The 26,850-nt window shown below is 34.4% G+C and overlaps 2 protein-coding genes across 2 annotated transcripts in view; one reads left to right on the top strand and one right to left on the bottom strand.

Moving 5' to 3' along the window:
* Nucleotides 1-8,775, top strand: part of LOC117341763 (sodium-coupled monocarboxylate transporter 2-like) — a 42,864-nt gene extending 34,089 nt beyond the window's left edge. Inside the window, exons 24-32 of the mRNA XM_033903626.1 lie at nucleotides 213-348; nucleotides 516-604; nucleotides 997-1,109; nucleotides 1,442-1,512; nucleotides 1,896-1,982; nucleotides 2,522-2,766; nucleotides 3,812-3,912; nucleotides 4,554-4,672; nucleotides 5,287-8,775. Of these exons, the coding sequence (XP_033759517.1) occupies nucleotides 213-348; nucleotides 516-604; nucleotides 997-1,109; nucleotides 1,442-1,512; nucleotides 1,896-1,982; nucleotides 2,522-2,766; nucleotides 3,812-3,912; nucleotides 4,554-4,672; nucleotides 5,287-5,388 (1,063 nt within the window). The 3' untranslated portion in view covers nucleotides 5,389-8,775. The remainder of the gene's footprint in view (nucleotides 1-212; nucleotides 349-515; nucleotides 605-996; nucleotides 1,110-1,441; nucleotides 1,513-1,895; nucleotides 1,983-2,521; nucleotides 2,767-3,811; nucleotides 3,913-4,553; nucleotides 4,673-5,286) is intronic.
* Nucleotides 8,776-13,089: 4,314 nt separating this feature from the next.
* On the bottom strand, nucleotides 13,090-26,521 carry LOC117342176. The gene is made up of 3 exons (XM_033904205.1): nucleotides 26,188-26,521; nucleotides 22,262-22,417; nucleotides 13,090-13,955 (listed from the first exon to the last, which is right to left on the bottom strand). Exons 1-3 carry the CDS (start codon nucleotides 26,417-26,419, stop codon nucleotides 13,735-13,737), a joined length of 609 nt encoding a protein of 202 aa, XP_033760096.1. The 5' UTR covers nucleotides 26,420-26,521; the 3' UTR covers nucleotides 13,090-13,734.
* Nucleotides 26,522-26,850: the final 329 nt, after the last annotated feature.

The raw sequence follows: 26,850 nt of genomic DNA, 5'->3' as shown, positions 1-26,850 counted from the left end.
ATCGTATTGCTATTAACTTTGTTACACACAGCTTGATTTGGAATTACTGTATGCAGTATTTAACAAATATAAATAACATTTTTCTATTCAATGTAATTTAGATATAACATATTAGTCAATCCTGCCAATAAGCATTGAAATAAAGAAGTCTCTGATTACGAATAATTGTGATATAAATAATAAAATTGTTACAATGTTTTCCTTCTCAACAGAGTCCTCCTGTTGGCTGGTCCAGCCTTTCTGTTCACCATGTCGTTAGCAGCCTTTGAGGGAATAATCGCTTTCGCATATTTCTATTCCAAAGGATGCGATCCTCTAGCATCCAAACAAATCACCAATCCCAATCAGGTATATAAACATAATGCTAATTTTACAACTCCCAGTCTTATATATAATATGTCGCCTTAGTTAAATGAAGTTATGTCGATATATGTGTATATATATGAAGTCGATTTCAGTTTAGATTAGTATTTAATAGAGAACTGTTGAATGGATATGAATATGTTCTGATTTAGGTAATTCCATTCATGGTACTGGACATCTTCAAGAATCTGCCAGGCATGTCTGGTCTCTTTATGGCCTCGCTCTTTAGTGCCTCGCTAAGGTAAAAATCATTCTTTTGAACCTTAGATTAAAGATCAATACAGATACTTATTGCTTGATTAATTTGGATTTTTTTTTGGGCGAAACATGACATCAGAACATATCTAACAAGTAAATTAGTATGCTAATGCCTCGCTACGAAATAAAAAATACAACGCAAATCAAACATGGGATTTCGAGCCGATTAATAAAAGGCGCGATACCATCCCTGTACACAATATATATCTTATGCAAAAGACAGAAGATAAATGATTATTACCCAAGTATTATGTCTAAATGTTCATCTTTCCGGTAACACCAGCGATGTGCCAGAAGAGAATATTTGCACAATACTGAAAAATTGGGTTCATGCTTAAAAGGATTATTAGTTCATCGCTTCATTATATATTTCAGTACATTATCTTCTGGGCTAGCAAGTTTATCTGCTCAACTTACAGAAGATTTTATAAAACCTACATTTAAAGGTTTATCGGATTTCAAAATAACACTTATAGCAAAATTATCCGGTAAGTGTTTTAGTTGGCATTTTATATCATCTGAATATTGAGATACTTACTACCTAGTAGCATCATGAATTAAATCATACGATTATATATCAAACAAATTGTCATGATATTCAAACAACTCAGAATGATACAGGATTCAATTACGATGACATGAAACTGCTTCGAAAGAACTGTCACAAAAATGCTTTAGGTTTTTGTTCTCGTCATAATTTTGTAAGTAATAATTGGATACAGTTCTTTAATCTATATAATTGTTGGAATATTTACAAGCGCTTGCCTTTTAACATCAGGATTGACGTATGATATATTATACCATAAGTTTTCGTCCTCAGTAATAGTGTTTGGAATGGCCGCTGTCGCGGTATCCTTTATGATAGTCAACATCGAGGGCCCGATATATCAGGTTAGTCCACAGATACGTCAAAACATAATGTTTTGTGTGCTTCTGATATTTGTAATAAATTACGTATCACGAAATTGATGTCTCATTGTTAAAATTAATGTTACGTCTTTCAACCTCATTATGGTTAATTCATTTACATTTTCCTTTTACGGAAAAATAATAACAGTATATAGCAAGGTTTTACATTGTGAACTATTCAGATACTCTAAAACACGATAAGCTAGCAGGACAAATATTATTATGTATTATGTTTTAATTAGATAATTTTTCATATTTAGATCAAGCTTAGTAATAATAGTATGCTTTGTATTTGTCCAGAACTGAAAGGATATTGTTAGATATATAAAAAGTGGTTTTTAAAATTCCGTTCATTATCTTCGTAGGTGGCAAGTAGTATTATGGCAGCATTCAGTGCACCGATGACAGGGTTGATGCTTTATTCAGCATATTTTACTACAGCTACCAAAAAGGTAAACAGCATTGATACGTTCATATGTATCATTGTATTCGATTCCGTTTATTACACGTACATGTACCTGTTGAAACTATAAAGAGTACAGACATAACAACGAAACTATTATATTCTGGTTCAAAATCGCCTGAAAGGGGGCAAACAAATATACGTGCATGGAGACGTTTGGAAATGTATCAAGATAATCAGAACAGGTACTCCGGTAGAGTTAACATCATCTGCTTCACCGAAGACACCTGCCAGGTCAAATCTGGATTAATTAAAAAAAACTCCTACAAGTTCCACATACCTACGTTATTTTAAAGAAAACGCGAATAATCCATATACAGGTTTTTAATGGATTCTATATTATTTTGGTAAGCAGTATAAGCAATGGACAAACTTGCTTAGTGTAGAAATACAGTATAAATAATCTTCCTTGCAAACGCAAACATATAAATGAACGCTCCCTGATATAGTTAAGTGGTGACCCATATATAAAAGCATTGAATTACATAAAGGAAAGGGAAATGATACTTTGAAATTTGACATGTGTAGGGAGCTGTTGCCGGAGTCGTCAGTAGCATGTCCTTTATATTCTGGATATCAATGGGACAAAGTTTCTCCACGACCCTGAAAAAAACTCCATATCTTCCGCCGGGACCGACGGATCAATGTCCAGCTTTTGGGGTGAACACCACCGGTTTATTGAACAGCACTTACGCATTGAACAACACATACTTCTACGCCTCGACCGAACCCTCCGCTACCACCCAATCAGTATTCTCGGGATTCAATGAAAAGTATGCACGTTCTTATCAGCTATTCATTTAAGCAATGAACAGCGGTTTTAATGTTGTTATTGTCGAAATGGCAGCAAGATATATGGTGGGCAAATGGCATGGGAACCCGGAACCCGTTAGGGTTCCCATGCTACATTTGCCCACCATACATCTTGCTGCCATATCGACTATAACAACATTAAAACGACGGTTCAATACTTATATTTATATTGTCTTACCATTTCCGTCAACTTTGAAAAAAACTGAACCAGCAAAAAAGAAAGCCCGCCTTTTTTAATATCAAATGACCCACTGGGTGTTATAGCCTGATGCACTGGGTGTTATAGGCGTATGGTGGCAACTGCCTCTTAGCATTTCGTCAATGGGGATATGCGGAGCAAATGTAAATATATAGTTATCTGTATCATTTTACAACCGACACGAGATTGTTTTCGATTTGTTTTCATGAAAGCAAAATAAAATCTGATATCTCCATTTGTAACTATAAGCATAAACAAAATTTTACATGACCTAGCGGTTGTTGAACTTTACTTGCTAATAGTATGTGTGAGTGTTTCGATATCTGTCTTCTGTGATATTGTTCCACTACATCGCTTCTTGTTTGGGCCTTTTTGTTGTTCTTTTTTTTCTCACCTTTAAACCACCATTTATTTGTTCTAATAGTCATTTGCTGTATTTATGGAACGTTAAGAGGAGAATACACATAGGAATTACTCTAAAAACACTAACTGCCTTTTCGGAACATGTGCTTGGCCGGATAAGGGAGAATAAAAGATTGGACGGCTACTGAAGTAGTCCATGACATACATCAATAGTAAATAATGTTAACGCTTAAAAAAATAATCAAAATCTAGATTATACACCTGCAGTAGGAGAGACCTATCAGCATTGCGTAACCCGTTACTTGTAACAATAGGTCACATGTAAACACATTTGACCCTTGACTATGTCCTCTGTTGAATTTGTTTTATCGTTTGAATAAAATCCTAACTATTCCATCTATAAAATTTGTATTTGTACCTCTTTATTATTGTTTATATCTCAGTGAAGGACTTGACAGGATGTATGCAATTTCCTACCAATGGCTCGGTACCTTGGGTATTGCCACCTTCCTCGTGGTTGCATCACTCGTCAGTTACGTCACAGGTATACAGCTAGGAAGGGTTTGCGTTTTTGTTGACGATAAATTGTTTTATTACAACTAGGGTTACACAACAATGAATGCCTTCGACATCGAGGGTAATAGGTAACACATTTGTTTTTTGTTTTAAAATGGAAGCAAAACACACAAAAACAAACAGTGTATATTTTTTTCGTTTTTTTAATGTGCTTAAAGTGAAAGACACCGGAATGCTGTTGCCGATAGGAGGTCAACGTAATTTATCTCATACACTGATACAGTTCTTTCCATAAAAACAGAAATGAAAACATATTTGGCTATGTAAATTATTTTGCAAATAATCATCTTCACATTGACAACAACTGGTAATAGGACGTTAAACATGTAAAACCGAAACCATCCCTTTCTCCTTTAAGTTTAACAGGAATGTTTACCCAAGGATAGATTGTGTGTTTTAAAATGAATCTGATGCATTTATTTTAATAATTTGAATTATTCAAACATTGCTGATAAAAAGGGGAACTAACAAGGAAATATAGTTGATATGCTTCTAGTATAGTAACCGTCAAGGGAGTTCATATTGAGTATATGAAAGGGTCATCATATACATCTCTTACTGTTATATATTTTTATTTAATGTTCCAATGTAGCTATGTTGATGTTACAGGTCGACCAGATCCAGCTGAAGTGGATGTTCGGTACATACTTCCAATAGTAGACCACGTTTTCCCTTTTCTACCAAAACGTTTCAGGACATGGTGCTATGGAGGTGCACCATTTGAAAGGGTGAGATGTATTTTCTGAAAGACACAATAGTTTATATCTTAAATCATTCCCAAATAGACGACAATGAGTATTTAATTAAACCACCGCTTTTCTTATATAATTATGCCTTGAAAACGTATTTTTGTTATACGGTCAAGAAACAAAGAAGTGTTGTCTAACATAGACGTTCTACCAAAATCTACCCGCAGAGGCAGGGAAAGGACAGCCATTTTGAATGACGTCCTATGACATGCGCCGCGTCACACTTCTACGCTCGACTAATGTATTATGGAGTAACGACCAGTCAGGCATTAGTTAATGCTTTTTCGGGAGTTTTCCTTTAAGGCTTATAGTTGATTTTAAAAAAATAACTTAAGTATCTTAAACTACCCTTAGGGATCTGACCAGAACACTAAGCATTTAATATGTTTACGTCACCTTTACAAAGTGCAATCGATTAAGGATACATAGGGTAATTTCGGAGTGTGAAATGCACAAAACGCCATGCGATGTCAGTGTGCCCTGTATCTTAGGTTGATATAACCATGTATTCTGTAATTGTATCACAGTATGTATAATCAAATATTGTCTGGTTTGATATATCTCTATGCATTCCGTAAAATTCTTTGTTGCAGCGACAACAGCTTTTAGACAACATGGACAAAGGAATCATGGACCATGAGGTCACTTTTCTGAGTAACATGGACACAGAAAATACATTAAATGAAAAGAATTGAAAATGTAACCAATTTCATCAATATATAGCAAAGTCAATGACTTCTGCATTTATATGTTGCGCAGTGTCATATTTAAATTTTTTGTTCTATATCAATCAGACCTATATCAGAACTTTCTCAGGTGAATAGCAGTTACACACTACCTTGAATCAATTGCAGAATACTCGTTTGTTATCGTGCAGGATGACACTAATACATCGATGAATTTCCATAATTTTCGGCTGATAATTTGACTGATTATTATTATGCCACATATCTTTTTACTGCAAGATGTTTGACTGTACTTTGATAAATGGATCGGTTTCGTAAATGATATAAGTAATTGACAAATCATAAATATTTACAACAAGGTATTCTGTTGTGATCTGTTAATAAATGATAATACTTTAATTTCCATAGCTCCTAGACAGTAGGTGTCGTTTATTTGTCCATCAATACAGGATTCTACTATTATCCTGTATATATCCTGCATTAAATAATTTGATTAGTTGATAAATCTTCACTAAGTAATATATTTGCCTCGTTTTATATTAGTATAAACATAATGTATATTTTTATATATCCACTAAACGATATTTGGTTGTAATCTTTTAATAGACTAACTAATGGCTTGCATCAATTTTCATGAAATCACTCTGTTATTCATTCAGTATATTTAAAATGTTTATGTAAATATTACATACATGTATGCGTTTATTTCAGAAATAAAATTAAAGCTATACTCAGGCTATCAATTGTTAATTGATATTCATATTACAAGGTCAACCGCATATCATCCTCCACCATAGGGCCTTAAACTGGCACATTCGAGCAAAGCATTGTCCTTAAACGATCCTGTAATCAAGACAGGTAATCAATAACCCCAAATGTTGTGCACACGTGACAAACACGTGATATACACGTGAAAAACAAGTGAAAATATAGTACAAGTTGTATTATCGAATCATTAAGTTACAGTACGATACAGGGATATACTCCACCATTGTCATGTCGGAGACATATTACAGTAAAACGGTATATCTATTTGTCCCGTAAAGTGTGTTTGCTGTTCATAAAGATATATGACGGGCCTCTAGAATTGTCTTTAATTGGAAACTTACATATTTGGAAATAGGTTGTTATTATCTACCCAACGTGAAAGCGTCAATGAACACAATGTATATAAAACATATAAGTTAATATACACTGGTGTAGTTGGACAGAAATTTGCATCTTGAAAAGGTAGACAATAGAATAAAATACTATTTAATCAAGGAGTCTGAGAATAGACAATTAGAATCAGACGTTTTACGTGTTTTGTTCTGTATTCAGTAACTCTTCATTTCTGGAGGAAATAAAGGAAATAATATTAATATGCGGTTCAGTATACGTTTAGCTGGCACTGGGTTCTATATATTTATAGTGAAACTGATTATAGGAGACCATAGTAGAATAGAAATATTCGTATTACTAAATAATTAATATATATGGTGAATTTAAACAACACAATTTATTTCAATGTGTTATTGTTTAATATTTTCGTTGATGGTAAAAATCTTAATGGATTTATTATCACTTCGCGTTTTTATTTCAATGAGAGACTTGATAGGCGTTCTGCCATTTCCTACCAATAGTTCCGTACCTTGGGTGTTAACATCTTCCTCAATATCGGGTCAACTGCCAGTCGCATCACAGGTATATTTCTACATCAGCATTAAAATAACAAGAATCAAATCAAATCGTCGCATTACAGTGTCAAACAATAACAAGATATATGGAAAAATAAGATTAATAACAAACATTCTGAGAGTATTGCTTAAGCTATACATGTCCCCTACCGGCCCACGCTTAGCAGTAACAGTGATCTTGACCCTCTCCCCCTGTAGCTATTCATACTGAAAATTTAAGTTTAAAACTATGAATGAATATAAACACATAAGTAACCAATGTATCATTTCACCTACTTTGTAGGGGTGGTGGTGATATAGCCCTTATTAAGATATTCAGTAAGTGTCTGAGGCGTGAGTGAGAAACTTTGTGTTGATAAATTAATTCATTCAACGAATTCTATACAGCCTATATAGATTGTCTGTCCATGATGATAGTAAAGGTACAAGATATCATCCTCCCACAGTTCACCGGTTCATCTCCAGTTTAAGCCACTTTGAATCACACGGAGAACTGACATTAAGATACTTTAAATACCAATAACTTAAACAGTACTGAACGACGCACGGCAACTAACATTATGACATATATAAAAGACTGGAACACTTCTGAACGTTACATGGGGACTGACGTTACGGCATATATACGACAACATCAAAACAACTAAGAATGAAAATGGTGGACAAAAGGAATTATACCGTAGGAAATTAACATGGACCCACATTGTGACATATGTATGCACATTGACTCTCCTGAACGTATCGCGAATACACTATATCGTTGTGTATCCCTACCTATCTACTGTATACATCACTTCCTTTCTACTTTTTGATACTTTAAAAAAGTCATACTTGAATGAGGTCTAAAACGATACAGAACAGCCAGGCAATTATTTCCAACTTTTTTTTTTACTTTTGACATTTTTATTCAGATTTTCCACATAAAGTAATTACATGATACAGAAAGAAACAAAGACAACTTTCACACACACTTGCATACACAGACTGTATATATATATAACTTGAATACAGAGTATGTAGCTTAGCTATAACTAATAGGTGAATAATACATGGAAACAAATCTTTCATAGAGGCAGCATATGGTATAAAATAATATGACAGAGGGGATGACAAAATGCATGAATCAATTCTTTCTGTCTATTGATCAAAAAGAATACGAAAAAGCCTCCATTTGTGAGTGAATAAAGTGTACCTACCATTTTATGGTTGATGTATATTTTCCCATATTGTAATAGTAAGTATTCTCTTTACACTTTCAAACATGAGCTGTTCCCCTTTAACACGCTGTTTATAGATATATTGTTTAACAATGAGTATAATAAGGCTATGTATGTCATATTGTTTACCTATTTTTCCAAACAATATATTTTTTTTTGACTGATTTAAATATATAAAATTTTTTCAAATATCCAATTTTCAAGTCATATCCACAGCCTCTCAACGTGTTCACATTCATAAAACATATGTAAAAGTGTTTCATCTTCTTCTTTACAAATTGTACAAGACGGATCATCATATATATTTATCTTAGTAAGGTAGTCATGTGTTGCCAATATTCTATGTATAAGCCTGTATTGGAGCCATCTCAACGAGACTTCATTCGTTGTTTAAACACTGTTATTTGAATTTTTTTTAGTTCAATTTCAGTAGTTTCTTATACATTTTTCAATGTAATTTGTATTAAACTTGAGTCTAGAAATAAAAATGTCGTACATATCTCTACAGCCTTTCTTGTTTGTTTTTTTTATAATAGCTTCCAAATAAATTGGAATAAAAGGATGTGCAAAGTCGGCTATAGTGTGGTTTTGACTAAACTCAGACCATATATTTCTAATAGCTTGTCTCAGCCCGTAAACGAGTGTATGAGGTGGAGAAAAATCGTATATTTGCAAAACTCTTCATAAGAATATAAACAGTATTATTTTTACAAATCAAGTCCGACATATATCTTACTCCTTTATCAAACCAAGTTTGATAAAAAAAAAACCTGGTGTATTATTTACTTTGATACTGGTAATATATCAGATTGGCATTTTTATTAGGTCATGTGGCTTAATCGCAATGTTTCTGATATACTCCACATAGGTTGAAAATACTTCTTTCCAGAATGGATGTTTGTATTTCCGTGAAAGGTTTATATAATATTTGTCTCCCAACACTAACAACTTGTTAATATTTGTGCCACATACATCTAACAGCAATGTTTTCCATCTGGCATCCGAGTTGACAATTCTACGTATCCAAGTTAATTTCAAGGATTTTATAAAGGAAGAAATATGTGTCATTCTACAGCCACCATCTTTGTAGTCCTGTACAATTTGACTCCTGGCAACTCTATCTGTAGAATTCCATACAAAAAAGCAAATATTCTGCAATTCTTTCAAAAATGTATCGTCAGGTTTTGGAATGCTTGTAATTCTACTATGTTTGCTATGCAACGCCAGTTTTGATTGGTTTAAAACCATGTATTATTTTCCAATAATACACGCTCGTGCCAATAATACACGCTCGTGAGTCACGGCTGTTACAATTTTATATATCTAAAATTCACCCGTCTCATAAAAGGTTACTATAGCTGAGTGGGCTAATGGGTTAGTCTTTCAATAAACTTTTATCACGACGCGAGTTCGAATCCTACGGAGGCCCCCCTTTTTTCTTTTTTCTTTTTCTTTTTTTTTTTATTCTTTTTTTTTTAATTTTCAAAATCAATGCCATATGATAGATGCTCTTGATCGTAGTACTGTATTGCCTGTATATTTCATCAACAAATAATGCAATACTCAAGAAATAAATTACAAGGTTTTCTCGGGGTTTCTTTGCTGTTTTTCTATTAGAAAGAGGTCGATCTCAGAACTAAACAGTACATGGTAGAATAGAAATAATCAACTTTGACTCGTGTATTGTTGCAGGATATACAACTCGGACTCGGATATTTTGCAATTTTAATTAATAACTCAGGCCTGCGGCCTTCGTTATTAATTTAATTGCAAAATATCCTCGTCCTCGTTGTATATCCTGCAACAATACACGAATCATCGTTAATTATTTCTTAAGTAACACTTGTTTGAAAAAAAGCTGATCATTTTGCAGAATTGAATTTCACTATTGGGCAGATCTTTCACTTTCTCTGGATTATATTTGGCAACATATATTTGACCTCAAGATCTTGAATGATTTGTTTAACATTATTAACATATTGGAGATATTTTACAAGCCCGGTATTCATCTTCCAGAAACCCTTGCCTTTTTTAAAATCTGTGAGTTTTATCTCGAACTCCACCGAAGAATGATCTGTTTTATATCCAGGGGTAATGCCAACTTTCTCGACTACTGAGAGTAATTCTTCCGATATTAAAAAATAATCAAGTCTAGCTTTCTTTATTGGATTGTTCCTAAACCAAGTATAGCGTTTTAGGTCTGGAAAATGAACCCTCCAGGGGTCCTGTTTTCATCTTGTATTAGATTAAAGTCCCCACAAACTATGCAAAAGTCACATGTTGATTCCCGAATTTTATCATTGATCACCTTGTAAAATTATGAAGTGTCCCTATTTGGTCCATATATGTTTATTAGCAGAAATGTGTATTTTCCCCCACTGCCATCTCGAGTGTTATCATATTTCCTGCAGTATCTGCAGTTTCTTTCATTATATTTACTTCAAAATTGTTGTTCAGTAAAATTGCTACCCCTCTAGAGTTACCAGTACCATAACTAGTATATAGATTATAGCCCCATTGAGCTCTAATATAAACTTCTTTGTTCTCTTTGAAGTGTGTATCCTGGAGGCAATAGATGGAAAACGTTTTTCTCTTAAGTACTTAAACAGGTCATTACACTTAATTTTGTCACCAAAACCTCTACAATTCAGGCTCATCATTTTCAACATTGGTTTTGTTTAAATCTAACATTCCTTATAAAAGCTTCGCTACCCTTATACATTCTTATACAATTACAATACTCATTCACACCACATGCACACCATACAAACTTATTATAAACATCGTAGAACATGATATAAGTTCCAATTCCGTTTCAGGAATTCCAACCTTCTTAATATACTCATGTAAAAGGCAGTATAGCCTTAAACATGCATGTACAGTTTTTTTTTGTATATATATTGCAATTATATTACACGTATTTTAAGTCAATTACAGCTGTATTACCCTGCCTTACTATAGACACTGTACCCCCTAGAAAATCTTGATATTAATTTGTTTTAGAATAGTTGATTATATAAGTTTCAGGAGGAATTCCTGTATTTTAACAAAAATTGTCTGATAACTTTAAGTCAATAATTACTTTTGTCAAGGAGTACCTAATACTAACAGGGAGAGCCTACGTATTGGTATCAGAATAAATGTAGTAAGTATTTTATAATATCTGACTCACACGTAAATATATTTACTTAAACAGCATTAATATGTTACCAAACATTCAGAATTGGTACAGGAAATAACGAAATATGAAAAAATTGTAACCTTCTGTCTACATACCTGTATGATACGTATACATGATTACGGAAACTAAATTAACTTACTTAAATTGCTAACCTTGAAATAGACCCCTGTACATGTAATGTGATCATCACCGACACTCTTTCATAATTAAATATAATAAATAATAAAATTACGGGCCGAGGTGTCCCGACACTTTATCACTAGCCCTCCACCTCTGGGTTGCGAGCTCGAAACCCATGTGGGGCAGTTGCCAGGTACTGACCGTTGGCCGGTGGTTTTTCTCCGGGTACTCCGGCTTTCCTCCACCCCCAAAACCTAGCACGTCCTTAAATAACTCTGGCTGTTAATAGGACGTTAAACAAAACAAACCAAACTTTCATAATTCATACACATACCTATGGAAATACACCGTTTTCTTACTGAAACTGATATCTTTCAATCACTTCTTGGATAATTACATTTAACACAACCTTGGCTACCTTGCCGTATTTTCAAAAATAAATAAATAAATAAATAGAATGATAGTTACAGATAGTCTTTCTTCATTAGTTGAAAATATATCACTTTATTGGCTATACTGTCCAATTAAAATTGTTCTTGTCAAGATTACTTTACTATAATAGGATCAGGTTCGTTACTGTCATCAAAGTTGTTCCTTCTTGGAATTCTATGCATGTTCTGAATAACAATTTTCTCAGCACCCTTTGGCTCTATTTTCAGATCAGCACCAAAGAAGTCACGGACTTGTTCTTTAGTAGCTCTGTTATCGTCAGCTATCCCATTTATCAAGATGTTGTACTTTCTAGACCTAGTTTCCTGGTAGCGCAACTGGTTCTCTAACTGTTTAATTCGTTTTATTAGCTCTTTTTGGGAAGAGAGAGTAAGGTGAATTTCACTAATTTCATCTGTTTTGTCTGAACAAAACTGAGTTGCCCTCTGAATTTCCGCCATGTTTTCATCGACTTTATGCAGTTTGTCCTCTACTCTTTTCCCTACCCTTTCTACTTTTTCTACGCATTGTTCAATAGTGGATTTGAAACTGTCTATTTTCCCTCGAGACCATTAATTTTTTAACAAAGCTTTTTGTCTGTTAAGCCATTATTAGTTTCTTTACCCCACTCGCTCTCCTTCGTATTCGTCGCCATTTTGTTATCCACGTGGTCTTGCACTTCAGTATCTGTGGACTGTTTTCGGGTGAAAGATGTATGTAATGGAGCCGTGTTCGTGTTATTTTCACATCTCCCCTGTTTCCTGTCTCTTTGCCTACCGTGCGGCATTCCTTTCTGGACGATTCGTCGTCAGGAAGGTGTTGGAAAAGCCTTTTTTCTGTCCCATTTTATCCGAGCTTAAAAAAAGGCGCCCGGCCGCAATGCCCCGGAACCGAAAGTCCCAAATATTTCCAACTTTTGTGGAATATCATTTCAAATATCCATGTCCTTAAAGAATCTTTCTATATACAAAGGGAATGGGTTTGTTATAATTTGGAGAGAACTTGTGTCCAAATCCCTTGTATAACAAAGATACAAATATCATATATATTTAAATCAACAAGAACAGACAGAAGATGGACAAATATACATTGTTCAAATGGATAATAATATTTATTTTGTAGATGGTTTCATGAAAGCTAAATGATTTTACATAATGCAATTTTTTTTTTAAACATAAGCATGATCTAAGCGGTTCATATTAGTCCTATTGACAGAATAAAATTACATGGAAGCTTTGTACCCAAGCATAAGTAAAAGAATTGTGCAGTTTGAAAGGAGGACAAAGGGAGATGATAGAGATAATCACAGAAAACAATGCGTTGTCATGGTTGATATAGATTTTTCAAAAATAGCTTATCAACAAATTTTGTAAATATCAAATTTCCTTCAAAACTTGAACGATATAGTACTATATATGCGCCTACTGCTGAGTAGTACCGATACAGATTTGTTAACGAAATAATGTTTGACAACTACAAACAAATATCGACACGGGCCTATAAATGTACTTTTCTATACATAACATATAACGTACATGTACATTCTAGCAACATTTGTATCAATTCTGCAAGCTTTGTATAGTGTACAAATCCACTGTCTACATGTTTACCTAAGTTGAAAAAAGTGATCGACTAAAAATGTAAAATTATGAACAATATTTTTTTTCTATTTGTGAAGACTTGATGAAGCTGATAATTATCCATGCGCTATATACTCTATGAACTAATTACATTAAAATTGTTGATATTTTTCAATTGGAATTCGCATAAGATATCTAACAGACGCAATGAGATACGCTAGGGCCACGCCCACTGTCATGATGGAGCCAAACCCACACAGAACCATGGAGTACGGGGTCAGTTGGTGCTCCGGACTCACTTCCAGGGAGTGGATTCGATTCTTGGCACTAATAGCAGCAGACTCTTGTCCTATGTGTGTCCATATCAGGGCGGCTGAAAATATATAAAAATACCCTTATGTCTCATAAAAAAAGTAAAAAGTTCTAGTTACATGCCGCACACCTTATTAGTTTTAATAGCGTTTCATTTCACAACAATGGTGTTAATATACCGCAATCTCAGTTTCATTAGTGTATTTCAGTGGTAAAATCGTATATCAAGAAAGATAACTCTTGAGTTCTTTAGTCATTTAATGTCTTGTATACACCGTACATATATGCTTTTCATATGCGATTTATTCAAGTTCAAACTATATACTCTTAAGTATACTTCTTGTCTTTTGTTATTTGACTAGGACAAAATCCTTACCGGTTATTATTATATACACTGTACTCTATCGTAAACTTTGTTGACGACAATGTCACTTTTAAAAGAAGGAAGGATTCAAGTACGCGAGAAATATATAGCTATTACTGATTAACCTAATTGACTGCAATTCTACTCTCAATGTATTGTTTGATTACTCATTTGTTTATTTTGTTTGTTATAAGAAAGAAAATCGATGTATCATGTAAGTTAATTGGAGTGCATAAATTATATTTCCATGTTTCCTCTGTAGATAACCTCTTGTATCTTTACAAGGAAATGCATTTTAACTAAAGTCAGAATCGACACGAAAAAGCAATATCCAGAAACAAACATGGCGCCGTGCACATTGTGTACAAAGTACATGTAAGAGGTACACCATAAATATAATCACGTATACAGATAGGGATTGTATACAAACAATTAAACAGGACAGGCATTATAAACATTGCAGTTCAAACCCGTCTATGAAGTAGATGAACTCGTTTAAAACAGATTATGTTTGATTAGGGGTTTAACGTCCTTGCAATTGCGAAGGTCACATGAGGACGGGTGACAAGGAGGCACCTAGAGTAAGGAAACAGATTAGTGATGAAAGAAAGGAGAGTTAAGATGCAATTGAGAGAGAAGATGTATCTCGTTCTATTCAATTTTCCCTAGATAGAGGACAGATTACAATCCCTGATATCATTTATTAGTAATATTATACATATTATCGATTTATAATTGAACTGTAGGTGATAGTTTACTATGTCTAGCAAGTTTCAATTATCAAATTACATTAGTGCATGTTCAACAACATGAGAAAGGTCTTTAATGGTTTATGATAATTGAATCGGGATGTACGGCTGTGTGCAAAATCAAGGGACCCATGTTGGATGTTCTTTTACCAAAAACAAGTGTTTGCAAACTGTATGAATCCGCGTAGCGGATTCTTACAAAAGTTTACAAACACATTTTTTTCATAACCCTGTGAAACTAAAAAGTAATTGACATCAACGCTTAAAATTAATTTTTGAAACTGATTTTCAAAATTATATGTTCTTTTACCAAAAAAAAGTGGTTGCAAACTGTATGAATCCGCGTAGCGGATTCTTACAAAAGTTTACAAAAAATTGTTAATGTACAATTTTAACTGATCTTATAAGGGATTCTTTTTCGAAAATAAATACGCAACGTCATTGACTCTACATTTTCGCGCCATTTTCAAAAAAAATATCTCAACCAAATTAATTACATAACCGTCACACGGTTAGATTGCCACCATCCATACGTCAGTTTGAGGACCAGCATTTCCATAGAGGGTACATGTACCGTCGGTCAGCACAAGATGCCGGTTTTCTATTTATCCCTATTTCTATGTTGACATTTCTTCTCGTTTATCAATTCTGACTTAATATAACGTTTCCTTATATACGTCAGTATCTACTGTCGTTTTTGGATGTTATTTATGACATCCTCATCCTTATTCGAGATGTTACATTAATGTAAATATACACATTTGTATAAGCTTGTACATACATTTAGTAAACAATTTACAAGTTTGTCGCCAGTCTGTCTAATAAAAAACTGTTATGGAAATCCAACATTTCAGATGTTCCCCGAGCTGCACGTTTCAACATGAAGGTAGATACAGGAGTGGTGACTGGCTATTTCTATTGTTGACCAGTGTCCAGATGTCCACACTATTGAGCCTGCCTGTGTATTTATTATGGCCGAGTATTCAGACTGACGGAGCGATTAAACCGACATAGTCCTGGTGTCAAACACTGACATTTATGAGGCATTTCTTTCCAAATAGAACAGAAACTGATTAATTTTGATGTTTCGTAAACAGCTGGTTTGTTTTGTTGATAATGAAATAGCCATGTATGAATAAACTAGAAAACAATAAACTTGGATTAAGATATCTGTCAGGGGATGTTAATGACGTATACATTTAACAAACTCAGGCTATGTACCGAAATACTTTGTTTGCTGTGAATTTTATTGAAATCGCCCTTCCTCTGTGGTTCGTCCGTTCGTCCGTCCGTCCGTTTTTCCGTAAACAACTCTAACTATCGCTTTTTATTTTAAAGAACATGTGAAATTTCCCCCAGATTTCATATTTATGTCCCCAGTTGTGCATGTTAAATCTTGTTACTGGTCGGAATACGAGATGGCCATCAGGCGGCCTTATTGAATTTTGACAGTTGAAGTTTGGTATCGTTAGAGCGTACTTCTCAGAGTTCTTCACGGCCCTTTCTCAAATTCATCTGTAGGTTTCCCGTTGTCAATAGCAGTGTATGTCAATGTTTCAAAACCAACATTCGTAACGTTTTATTGATACATTGTCACCGCAAGGACACTAATATCAAAAATGTCTTATTTAAAACACAGAACGCCTCATTTTGTTGCAACTTTTACCCCGAGGCGCTTTACACTGAAATCTTTATATTTCTGCCGTTCAAGTACACGCAAAGTACCATGTGTCACCGGACACGAGTGCGTGGTTACTTAGATAACGCCAATTAACAATGCTTTAGCGGCAATAGTTATCGATATCAGCACGAAGGAATGTATGAAAAAAATCAGTCGTAGTGTAACGTGTTAATCTCGGGAATTAATAGGGGGATACAATGTAGCATCACATCTGATACCAGAATATCACAACAAATGACACAACACAGTGATACGTGTATGTCATAACATAGCAATGTATAAAGTCACAGCATCATTACTACAGGAAATTAATATTTTAACCTTCGGATCAACAACACTTAGTGTACGTGATACAAACTGTATTTTATCATTAGATGTACAACCCAGAAAGACAAATGACGTAATTTGATACTGTGTATATTGTAAGGCGGATAAGCACGTGGAAATGACGATATTGTACACTTCCGGATAAAATTCTGACACTTTGCATGTGAATAGTTCATGTGTTGTTGTTTATTTTTTGTAATTGTGCCATTTAAACAGAGTCCCCGGGGAGTCGCCATCTTTGATGTCAATATGGCCGCTTTATGACTCTTTGTAAGCCAAAGATCAAATTTTAGGATACATATACTTGATTTTAATGTCTAAATATACATTTTTGGGGTTGAGAAATAACCTGAAGACCTTGTAGATAGTTTTGAAACATTTAATATTAGACAACCATTTTGAATTTCAAAATAACCGCCATGGAATTCTATAAATTGCTGTATGTTTTGTTTCAAGAGTCATCGAAGTTTGACTAAGAGGTTTAAATATACAAATATACCTTGTTATTTAGTGGTGAGAACTGTTGTGAAGCTATATTGTTGTTACATTCAAAGCAATAAAGATTAGGCTTCCATATTGAATTTCCAAATAACCGTCAAAACAATCTGTATGTAGACATTAATCATGTTACAGGATACACAGATGTTTTGATTTAGAGGTTTAAATATGTACATTTTTGATCATGTAATGTGCACAGCAAATTTATCCACATGAGGAAGTAGTAGACGATTATGACGACATACCGTTTGTATTACTCTGTTTAACAAACATAGAACTTGCGATAGCCGACGACATTAAGGACCAATTAGAAATTGAGGCTTATTCCTCAGATTGGGAATCTGCACTTGTAGAAAGTGTCAGATCGGTTGATTGTTCGGACTCAGTCGAAGGCCGCCTTAAAACAAACAACAATCAGTGATTGTTTTCAACCGATGTAACATACACATAGTGTCAGTTTGCCAGTGTTTAATTAAATTATGTTACTCAATTCAAAGTTTGTATATGCATGAATAATTCACAATGACATCTTCTTTAAAATATATCTTTCATTCATTTTTTCTTTTGCATTCAGCAGCGATGTAACAGCAGAATCATTACAATGCGAAACTCTCTACAAACCGGCTTTATTATGTGGTCCCAAATGTGTCCGGTTTAGACAGAACCCACTGTACATGCTTAAGGCTGTAGACTATGCAAAATAACTATGTAATAATTAAGAAGTGTGTATTGCCATCATCCTGCTTTCAAAGATGGTGGAAATACTTATCTTATATTCCATACATATCCCCATGTATTCTTTTCGATTGCAACAACATTACCTGCACTTCGTTGATCCAACAAAGATGTATCACTATAACTAAGCAGACGAAACAACTCTACTATTCCCTGTATGATTTAGTTCCCTTGCCTTATCTGACCCATCACAAGAGAATATACACTTAACAGCCTCTTCTTTAGTAATGAACTATCATCCGAAGTGCTTACATCTCTATATAATCGTGCAAGGGCAACGTGTTTGTGACATACATTGTCCGAAGGCTGGTAAAGGTTACAGAGTTGATGTTGTTTAGGATGTATTTCTGCCATTCAGCCTGAAAGAATTAACCAGGGGAAAGCGGGGCAAGTTGACGACAAGTACTGCCTTCACCTCCAACATTCATGAAGCGGCAAGGTGTTTTGAGAGTCGATGGAAACAAAATGGAGCTGTTCCAAATACTATCAAAGGTCATTTATATCGCTAAAAATGAATCATCATCACGATAGATAGCCAGAGTGTCCTGTGTGTACCCAGATGTTCTCATGATTGTTCATAGTATGGATGCAGCTATATGTAACAAGGGACATGGACGTATTCACATCAGAGCCGTACCAATTTTTGCCCTTGGATGAACTGGAAGCGGGAAAATCTCCAAATATTTACCCAAACATTTATGAATTTTGATATGGTGGTCACACAGTCGTCCAAGATAAATTCTACTGTAATAGTATATATATGCTGTTTGACAACAAGGCAGCAAATAACAGTTACAATGCACCAATTGGTATTGGTACTCCCCTCTACACACACAAAAAGAGTTCTTTAACAATATGGAATTCAGCAGCCATCTTTAATTTCAACATGGAAACCAGTATCTTTTTTCCCGAACATTATCCTTAAATAAATTCCATTTCTTTGGCTCACATATGAATAATTAAACAGTATACAGACAAGTATCATTATAAAAAAACCCAATGTATATTGTGACAAATAAAAACAATCACGGTGGTAATTTTTGATTTCAAGATGTCTGCTGAATTCAGTTAACTACATGTATTTATATTGGTTTATTTATTTTTCTTATGTCAAATAAATATTTGTAGATATACAAGATACTTTTAATTTGCATGGCGTCCATTTTGAAATCCAAGATAGCGGCGACTAGGGGGTTCTATCTAATTGACACAATATAAAAAAACAATCAGGAACCCAGGTACTATCTGCATGCATTATGTAACAAATTATCTGCGACGTGCCCAATCCGGGTGTTTATCCGCCTAACAATTAGAAGAACAGTGGTTGTACTTCGACCGTAGTTATACAAACCATCAACGGAGGAGTGGTTTGGGTAGGTAGTACGACCAAGGACTATTAGGTACTAAGTATAGCGTAGCGTATCATGGATATATAGCTAAAATATCAACAATGTACAGCCGAGGGAATCGGAATTCATATTTTACCTTGACTCGAATTCATGTGTTAACGAATCAGTCTGTACAGTGTTAAGCTAAGCTTTGTAACCTTTAAAGGGAAATGAATTAAAACATAAATACATCATCGAGGTCCTTTGTCAATGCCTGTAAATGTACATAAATTAAACGCTTGCTTGATTTGTGTACCAGGAAATAACTAAAATGATCGTCGATTCTATAGATGTACACATGACAGATATACCATATTATGGCAGACATTATCTAGAGGAAACAAAACTTAAATACATGTTTGTTATTGTTTGATAAATGCAAGGCAAGTTTAAAAATTAATTGGCCGGAATTTTAATTATATTCGGCATATCTCAGCAATTAGGTGAGCAGCTTGTCGATGAGACAGGTACGTGGGGCTCAAGTTTGCCTCGCAGTCTACTAGCAAAGTGGCACTTATAGCAAAACGACATTGACGCATGATGTTTGTTATGTCGTATTTAATGTATACTGTAGTCGAAATAACTACAAATGAAAGAGATATATGTATCAGTAAATATCTAATTAACATCAGGTTAACTAAACAATGTTTGGAAATAATTCGACTCATTATCTTCAACATTTTGTAGATAGTTTATCACGTGTTACTCTAGCCTCTTTTAACGTTTTTTGACACCCAATGTTTGTCAATGATGAAAGGGATATGAAAGCACCAATACCGTTAAAATGTCAATTTGGGAAATATCCAAGAAACAAGTCTCGTTCGCATCTTGTATATGATACATTCGATATATAAAATAAATGTAGACATTTTTTTCTGGGTTATTATTGGGCTATAACAACAAATGCGACCCCCGTACATATTATGCGTGCTTTTTAAGGCCTTTCGCGCTGAAATCATTGTGTTAAACTATGATTGTGCTAATCACACTATTTCTGTAGAAGTTATGTGCGTGCGCCAAATCTTCATTGCACTAACCTTTTATAATTTAACAATGCGCAAAAATTTGAGTGACCTAAATTGGTACGTTTATAGTATTTTTCTGTGTTACAACTGATTATCCTTATCGACAAAATTTCATACCACACAACATTTTACTAGCTTCTAAACGGGACAGAAAGTAAAGATAACCATCATCACTCCCCAAACAGATTTTAACACTATGTACATTGTATGTGTCACTATTTAATAGAGTTGACATCGTTGGATTTTATGTTATTCATGAAAAGAGGTCAATGCGCTGCAATTTACGACTGCTAATAATAAAAAATATTTCCTTGTGATATTGTTTGGTTGTCAAACATGACAGACAGCACAAAGACAAAGGAAATAACTTTTATACTTAAACAACCTTGACCCTACTTTCTTAATATCTCCTTAAGTGAAAACAAGTGTTTACAGGAAATACAAAGGAATGTTTGTGCTGTGCTTAAACATGAAATGAAATGGTATTACATGGCAGGCTTGGCGTAGTATACTACTAATGATTAACGCATACATATGGATGCACTATTGTTCCCAAATATGAAAATCTAGAAACAAATCTACACAAAATTTGTTTTGTAATGAATAACATTAATTTGATTATGTGTTGATGCAAAATGCGAATTTGTTTATTTTTAAATAAATATTACAAACGTATATTATACCATATAAAAACCCGTTGTCTTTCCTAGAAGTCATACAGTTTCAAATAAAATGCAATAATGCGATAAATAAATGTACTCCTACTTAATATTGTTACAACGTATTTTACAATACATACGTCATGACGTGTTGATAACTAAGTCATATGTGTATTCAATACATATTCATGCATTTATGTATTTATGTATACATTTATGTATGTCATAGTTCATTTCTCATGATCATCTAATACGGAATCATTTATACCATACACTCTATAGACATATCTTTTATTCACAGGAATATCTGAATTGAAGATGTATATCTTGTTCATTCTTGTTTTCAGTATTATGTGACTCGATGGGGTCAATATACGGTATCTTGATAGATTTTAGTACGATGACTCTAAATTGTCCTAAATTGGTCCCAAATGATGTCGTCCTCATATAATTTTGAATGTTTTGATTTAAAAAAAAAACTGAACAACCAAACTATTTCATCCAGGGCAACGCTTTCATTCATTGGCTGTCTAAGAATTTTTATTCTCTGGGAGATAGGGGAAAGTTTCAAAAAAGAAGAAAAAAGAATGTTGTTAATGTTAAGTTTACAATGGAAATGACTTTCTCTTGTAATTACTCATTTTATACTTTTCGTTTGCATGTTCAATATTAAGAAACGTAGACCTTAAAGTTGTCCTGCTCCTTACAGTACACCACACCGGTATATATAACGTATTGTTATTCTGGGATGTAAATCACACATATATTTCAATTGGTTACGTTCCATAAAAAGTCCATGCCAACGCAATACACATCACCAAACGCGTGTACATTAGTATTTACTGATAGACCACTGGTACCTGAGATATAAATATATTTCAGTTATTTTATTCAAATAACTGTTTTCGATATCGCATTATATTTTGAATAGCATTACTTACCTGATGTTAGAAAGCATGGTGCGGCTATGAAGCCCGCGATATTAGCCAGACGTTGGACCCCAGTAACGACGAGGGCCAGGAATAGCCCGAGGTACAGCGACAGGAGGGAGATAATGGCGAGAACCTGGTTACCTACCGCCGTACTATACTCGTACTCTGAAACATCAAACATGATACTATTACATATAACTATAGCCGTGATATAACTACTTGGAAATCGATATCGTTACAATGCCATTCGCTTTCCATTTTATAATGTGTATACCAATATTATCACCAAGTCTCCTGTACCCGTTTCGAGTGTTTACCTACCAGAGTATCCTGTCTGTGTACGTGGTTTGGTACATGTCAGTTTACAACACCTTATCTACATCTATGATCCTCTGAGGACGGCATCCCTTGGAAGTTGCATGTGTGCAGGGAAGTGTATGTGTGTAATGCTACATTGCTGAATAGTCACAAAGACACCCAATATGACACTTCACTTCAATTCATTTACTGTAGGCATTACGGCGCCCGAGTACATATTACATTCAATATTACATATAACATACATTATAACATGTTACATACAATATAAAATGGTACATAGAATACATAATTGCGACGTGAAATAGCCACCCAGTCACTTTATACTGACAACAGAAGAACAAGTCGTCCAACGCCCAATATGCTGAGTCATAAGTCTAAGTAGGGGAGAAACCAACATTTTAGAGACTCTGGTATGCCTTGAGCAGGAGAACCACTCTAAGACCATCCTCACAGTGGTAAACGCCCAACTGACGCCCTAAGATCAGGCAGTGTCCATTTAGAAATGAAGAAATGATGAGAACCAAATTTAGTTGCCTTTTAAAATCAGGGGTAGCAGGTACAGTTTCTACGCTTTACCTGCATATCATCTCTCTTGTTATGTATGTAAGTATTTATTTGGCCCATATATTGTCCTCCTTATCTGGGGTTAATGTTATTGTCTGGTGTGTACGTCAGTTATCTCTCACTGTTTTGAACACATTTAGAACGCTCCCATATTCAAATTCGATTTAGGAAAACCAGAGGGTAATTGTTGACAATTCGCTTATCATACTGAGTATGCAAACAGATGAAAAGAAAAAGAAAACAAACAGTTTTATGACTGTCTGCGGTTTTCAGACATATATCATACCATCACCTTAATCCCACAAGGATTTGTATACAGATATGATAAACGATCAAGGCACTGTTATGATACTAAAGGGACATGTATTACAGTTCTAACAAATATTACAGATTAACAGTATATCTGGTTAATAAACATTTCCACAAACAATACATTGCCTTTTAACTGGCATTTAGGATGTAAGATAGATCTCTAAGAGGTCATAACTGGGAGTGTTATTCTTTATTTGTGAATATTTCAGGGTATATAGTAAAATAATTTTCATTTCCTTTTCTCTCGCAATCAGGGATCATTGTAACACTTGAACCTTTCATTTTCTTCTCTTGCAATCAGATATTATTACAACCTCTGGACCGTTCATTTCCATGGATCATTTCAACACTTGGATCTTCACTTATTCTCCCTCACAGTCAGTGATCATTGTAACACTTGAACCTTTCATTTCTCCTCCCTAACAATTAGGGATCATTGTAACATCATTGTAACATTTCGATCTTTCATTTCTCCTTTCTTTCCTTTTGTCTCAATTGATATATATTTCCTTTCTGGGGTCTCCTTGATACCCCATCATATCACACTGGTTACTGTGAAGATGATAAACCGCAAGATACCAGGAAAGTGATTTTCATAAAGATTAATGTTAACAATGGCATTTATTCAATGAACAATGGAATCTGGTATGTCGCTGTGATTAACATAGTCGGATCTTACGTAAGTTTATTACCATTTTATCGAGATGCTAATGAGCAAGGTTACTTTGATATTGACTGTTCTGTGATACGTGTCACTTTTAATGTATGAATATGCTTTAACATTAATTCGGATTTTATGCTGATGTCACCTTTATCTTCATTTAGGTCAATTAGTATGACCTAAGTGACTATAGACAAACATACATATGAATACATTACAAGGATCATACTCATAATTTTCGTATTGAAACCAAAATATTCATCTTATTGTTCCTAATATGAATACTAAGCCGTTCTCTTTAACTAACGTTAACACAAAGTGCTTTTAAATGGAAATGTAGTGGTTGCTTTTGAGAAATAAAAAAGGAGAAAGCGAAAATACCTTATCCGCTTTTGAACTCGAACAAGCGACCTCTCGCTATCTATGTGACGCTAGCCAGACAGATAAGATGACCTTAATATCCACGGTATGATGGAGTTTTGAATCAAGTTGAGCGTTTGCCCTAATGATGAGGATTTTGAGTTCTGTCCCCCATGCCGAGACATACCACTGTCTATAAAGTTAGTATTGCTGCTCCTGCTTAGCGGTCAACATTTTGGGAGTCGAACTTATGGTTTGCCTTTGTCAGTATGATGTGACTGGGTGGTTTGACCTGCTGGGTGTGCGGCAGTATGCTTTACTGAGGTAGCACTAATAACTAAATCGGCAAAAGTTCCGTGCTATCACAAGAGATAAACACAAACATACCACAGCCAAACTAATGACTTACTTTTCTTTATCCGGACAAATTACAGGAACTCTAATATGTCGCTCTGGTGCCTAATTTAAATCTGATATATAATTGGTTTGGGCGATAAAAACTAATTGATGATATTGTGATATTTACTTGTACTATATAGTCCGAATATCTAGTCCATATCAATCAAGTGCTAAAGCCATCTTCAAATGATATATACGTACAACCTCTATTATACATAGAAATTACAACAATGTAGAAAACAGCATGTTGGTTCGTCGTCCTCGTAAAACATTTCAACTCCGGCCAGATCAACAACGACAATGTTCATAGGTAAAATCTGACCTCAAATAGTGGACATATATAAAAAAAAAAAAAAAATGAGATACTTATTTTCTTCATCTGTGTCATTTTTCATTTGGATTGTACAGCTGACAGCAGTCAGAGTTATACGTCAGCGTGTAAGCTTACTCTCTCTGATAATAGGAAGTTAATTATGCATTAATGTAAGTTTGTTGGGGTCAATATCAGAATGAAACTATTTGCTTGCGTATCTTTACCGGTTTAATGATCCAACATTTGACAAGCTGTATTTTACAGAGACCACAGACTGGTTAGCTACTTTGTCATTTTACTGTATGAACAATTGTTTTATATCAGGCAAACCTAACTTCAAATTCATTCGACATTTATGTGGTTCCATTCGGGAGTGTGCGTGACTTTATTTTCATAACCATATATTGATAGGTTCTATTCACCAGTGTGTCGCTCGTACGTGGAAACATTTTAACTAGTGCAGGTCATTTACATTATATTAACACGAGAACCTAATTAAAACGTCGTCAACATTCCGCTAATAATTTGCATGATATATTCTCCTGTTTCGATCGCTGCGTGTAAGTGCCAACATTGTTAGTTTGTCCGTACATTTACGTTCATATTTCAGACTACATTATAGATGCCAACTTTATATCACTACCGCATTACGTCCCATACGTGAATTCAGGGTATATCTGGTAACCCTGTGTTAGTCCAACGCTACAGGGGGGGTGTGGTATTGTTACGAGCGTCGATGTAAATCTTAATGTGTAATTAGATTAACGAAGATGACTAAAGACATTCAAACCGACGAACTGATAACATATATCATCTAATATACTCCATTTCCTTTTGTCTGGATTTTACCACAACATAAATAAAACATCAAAGGAGATAGTTCTCACAATAAAGATCTACAATCACATATACTAGACATTAATTCTCTCTATTGTATGTACTTATCGGGTTAACACAATCTATGATAAAACATGAACAAGATCAATTAAAATCTTAAGAACTTACCATTTACCCAGGAAAAATGTGAACTACTTTTGTCTTGATTGTATTTTTCTAAGTACGTAAGGTATTCACAACTGCTAGTCTTTTTCCCACATGCAAGTATAAACCATATTCCTTTTAACGTCATTCCCTGGTGCGTTATTTCCCATCCGGGTGCAAAAATTCCAACTGTAAAGAAAAGTCCTCCAAGAACCGCGGTTATGAAGAGAGCGATTCGGATCCAGGGAGTGAACATGTTTGTATTAGTTGGTGGGAATGTCGGCGTTATATTGACGTCGTCGATAGCGACTGCTATCAGTTAATAACTTTCATGTTACAGTTTTGATGTATGGCCCGTTTGTTAGGTGTACCGTAAATACTGTACATTTCATTGTTTTACCTATCTAATATATACACAAAAAACGGCGTCACGCATCAGGAAGCCGAGGGTTGCTTCAGGTAACATCCAGACATAATCTGGTGTATTGTTAGCTTACGGGACTAAGATATAATCAATACCTATTACCTATACATTGTATATTTCGATGACAATAATATGACAAAAACATTAATACATTGTGTCCTTATTTCATTCTATGGTTAAAGTGACAATTAACCAAAAAGATAAACAACTTCCATGCTGCGTTTAAAACATAGCTTTCCGCATTTTTATTATTCGTTTCTTGA

The sequence above is a fragment of the Pecten maximus genome, chromosome 14 (genome assembly GCF_902652985.1).
Source record: "Pecten maximus chromosome 14, xPecMax1.1, whole genome shotgun sequence".
Classification (NCBI taxonomy): Eukaryota; Metazoa; Mollusca; class Bivalvia; order Pectinida; family Pectinidae; genus Pecten; species Pecten maximus.
This window is presented reverse-complemented; position numbering and strand designations above follow the sequence as displayed.

Bases quoted from the DNA above. Each gene is read 5' to 3' on its own strand.
- LOC117342176 (XM_033904205.1), bottom strand. From the start codon at position 26,419: ATGTTCACTCCCTGGATCCGAATCGCTCTCTTCATAACCGCGGTTCTT. The intron at 22,418-26,187 runs GTAAGTTCTTAA...TTGATGTTTCAG, and splicing joins ACATTTTTCCTGGGTAAATG to AGTACGAGTATAGTACGGCG. The intron at 13,956-22,261 runs GTAAGTAATGCT...ATATATTTTCAG, and splicing joins ACCATGCTTTCTAACATCAG to CCGCCCTGATATGGACACAC.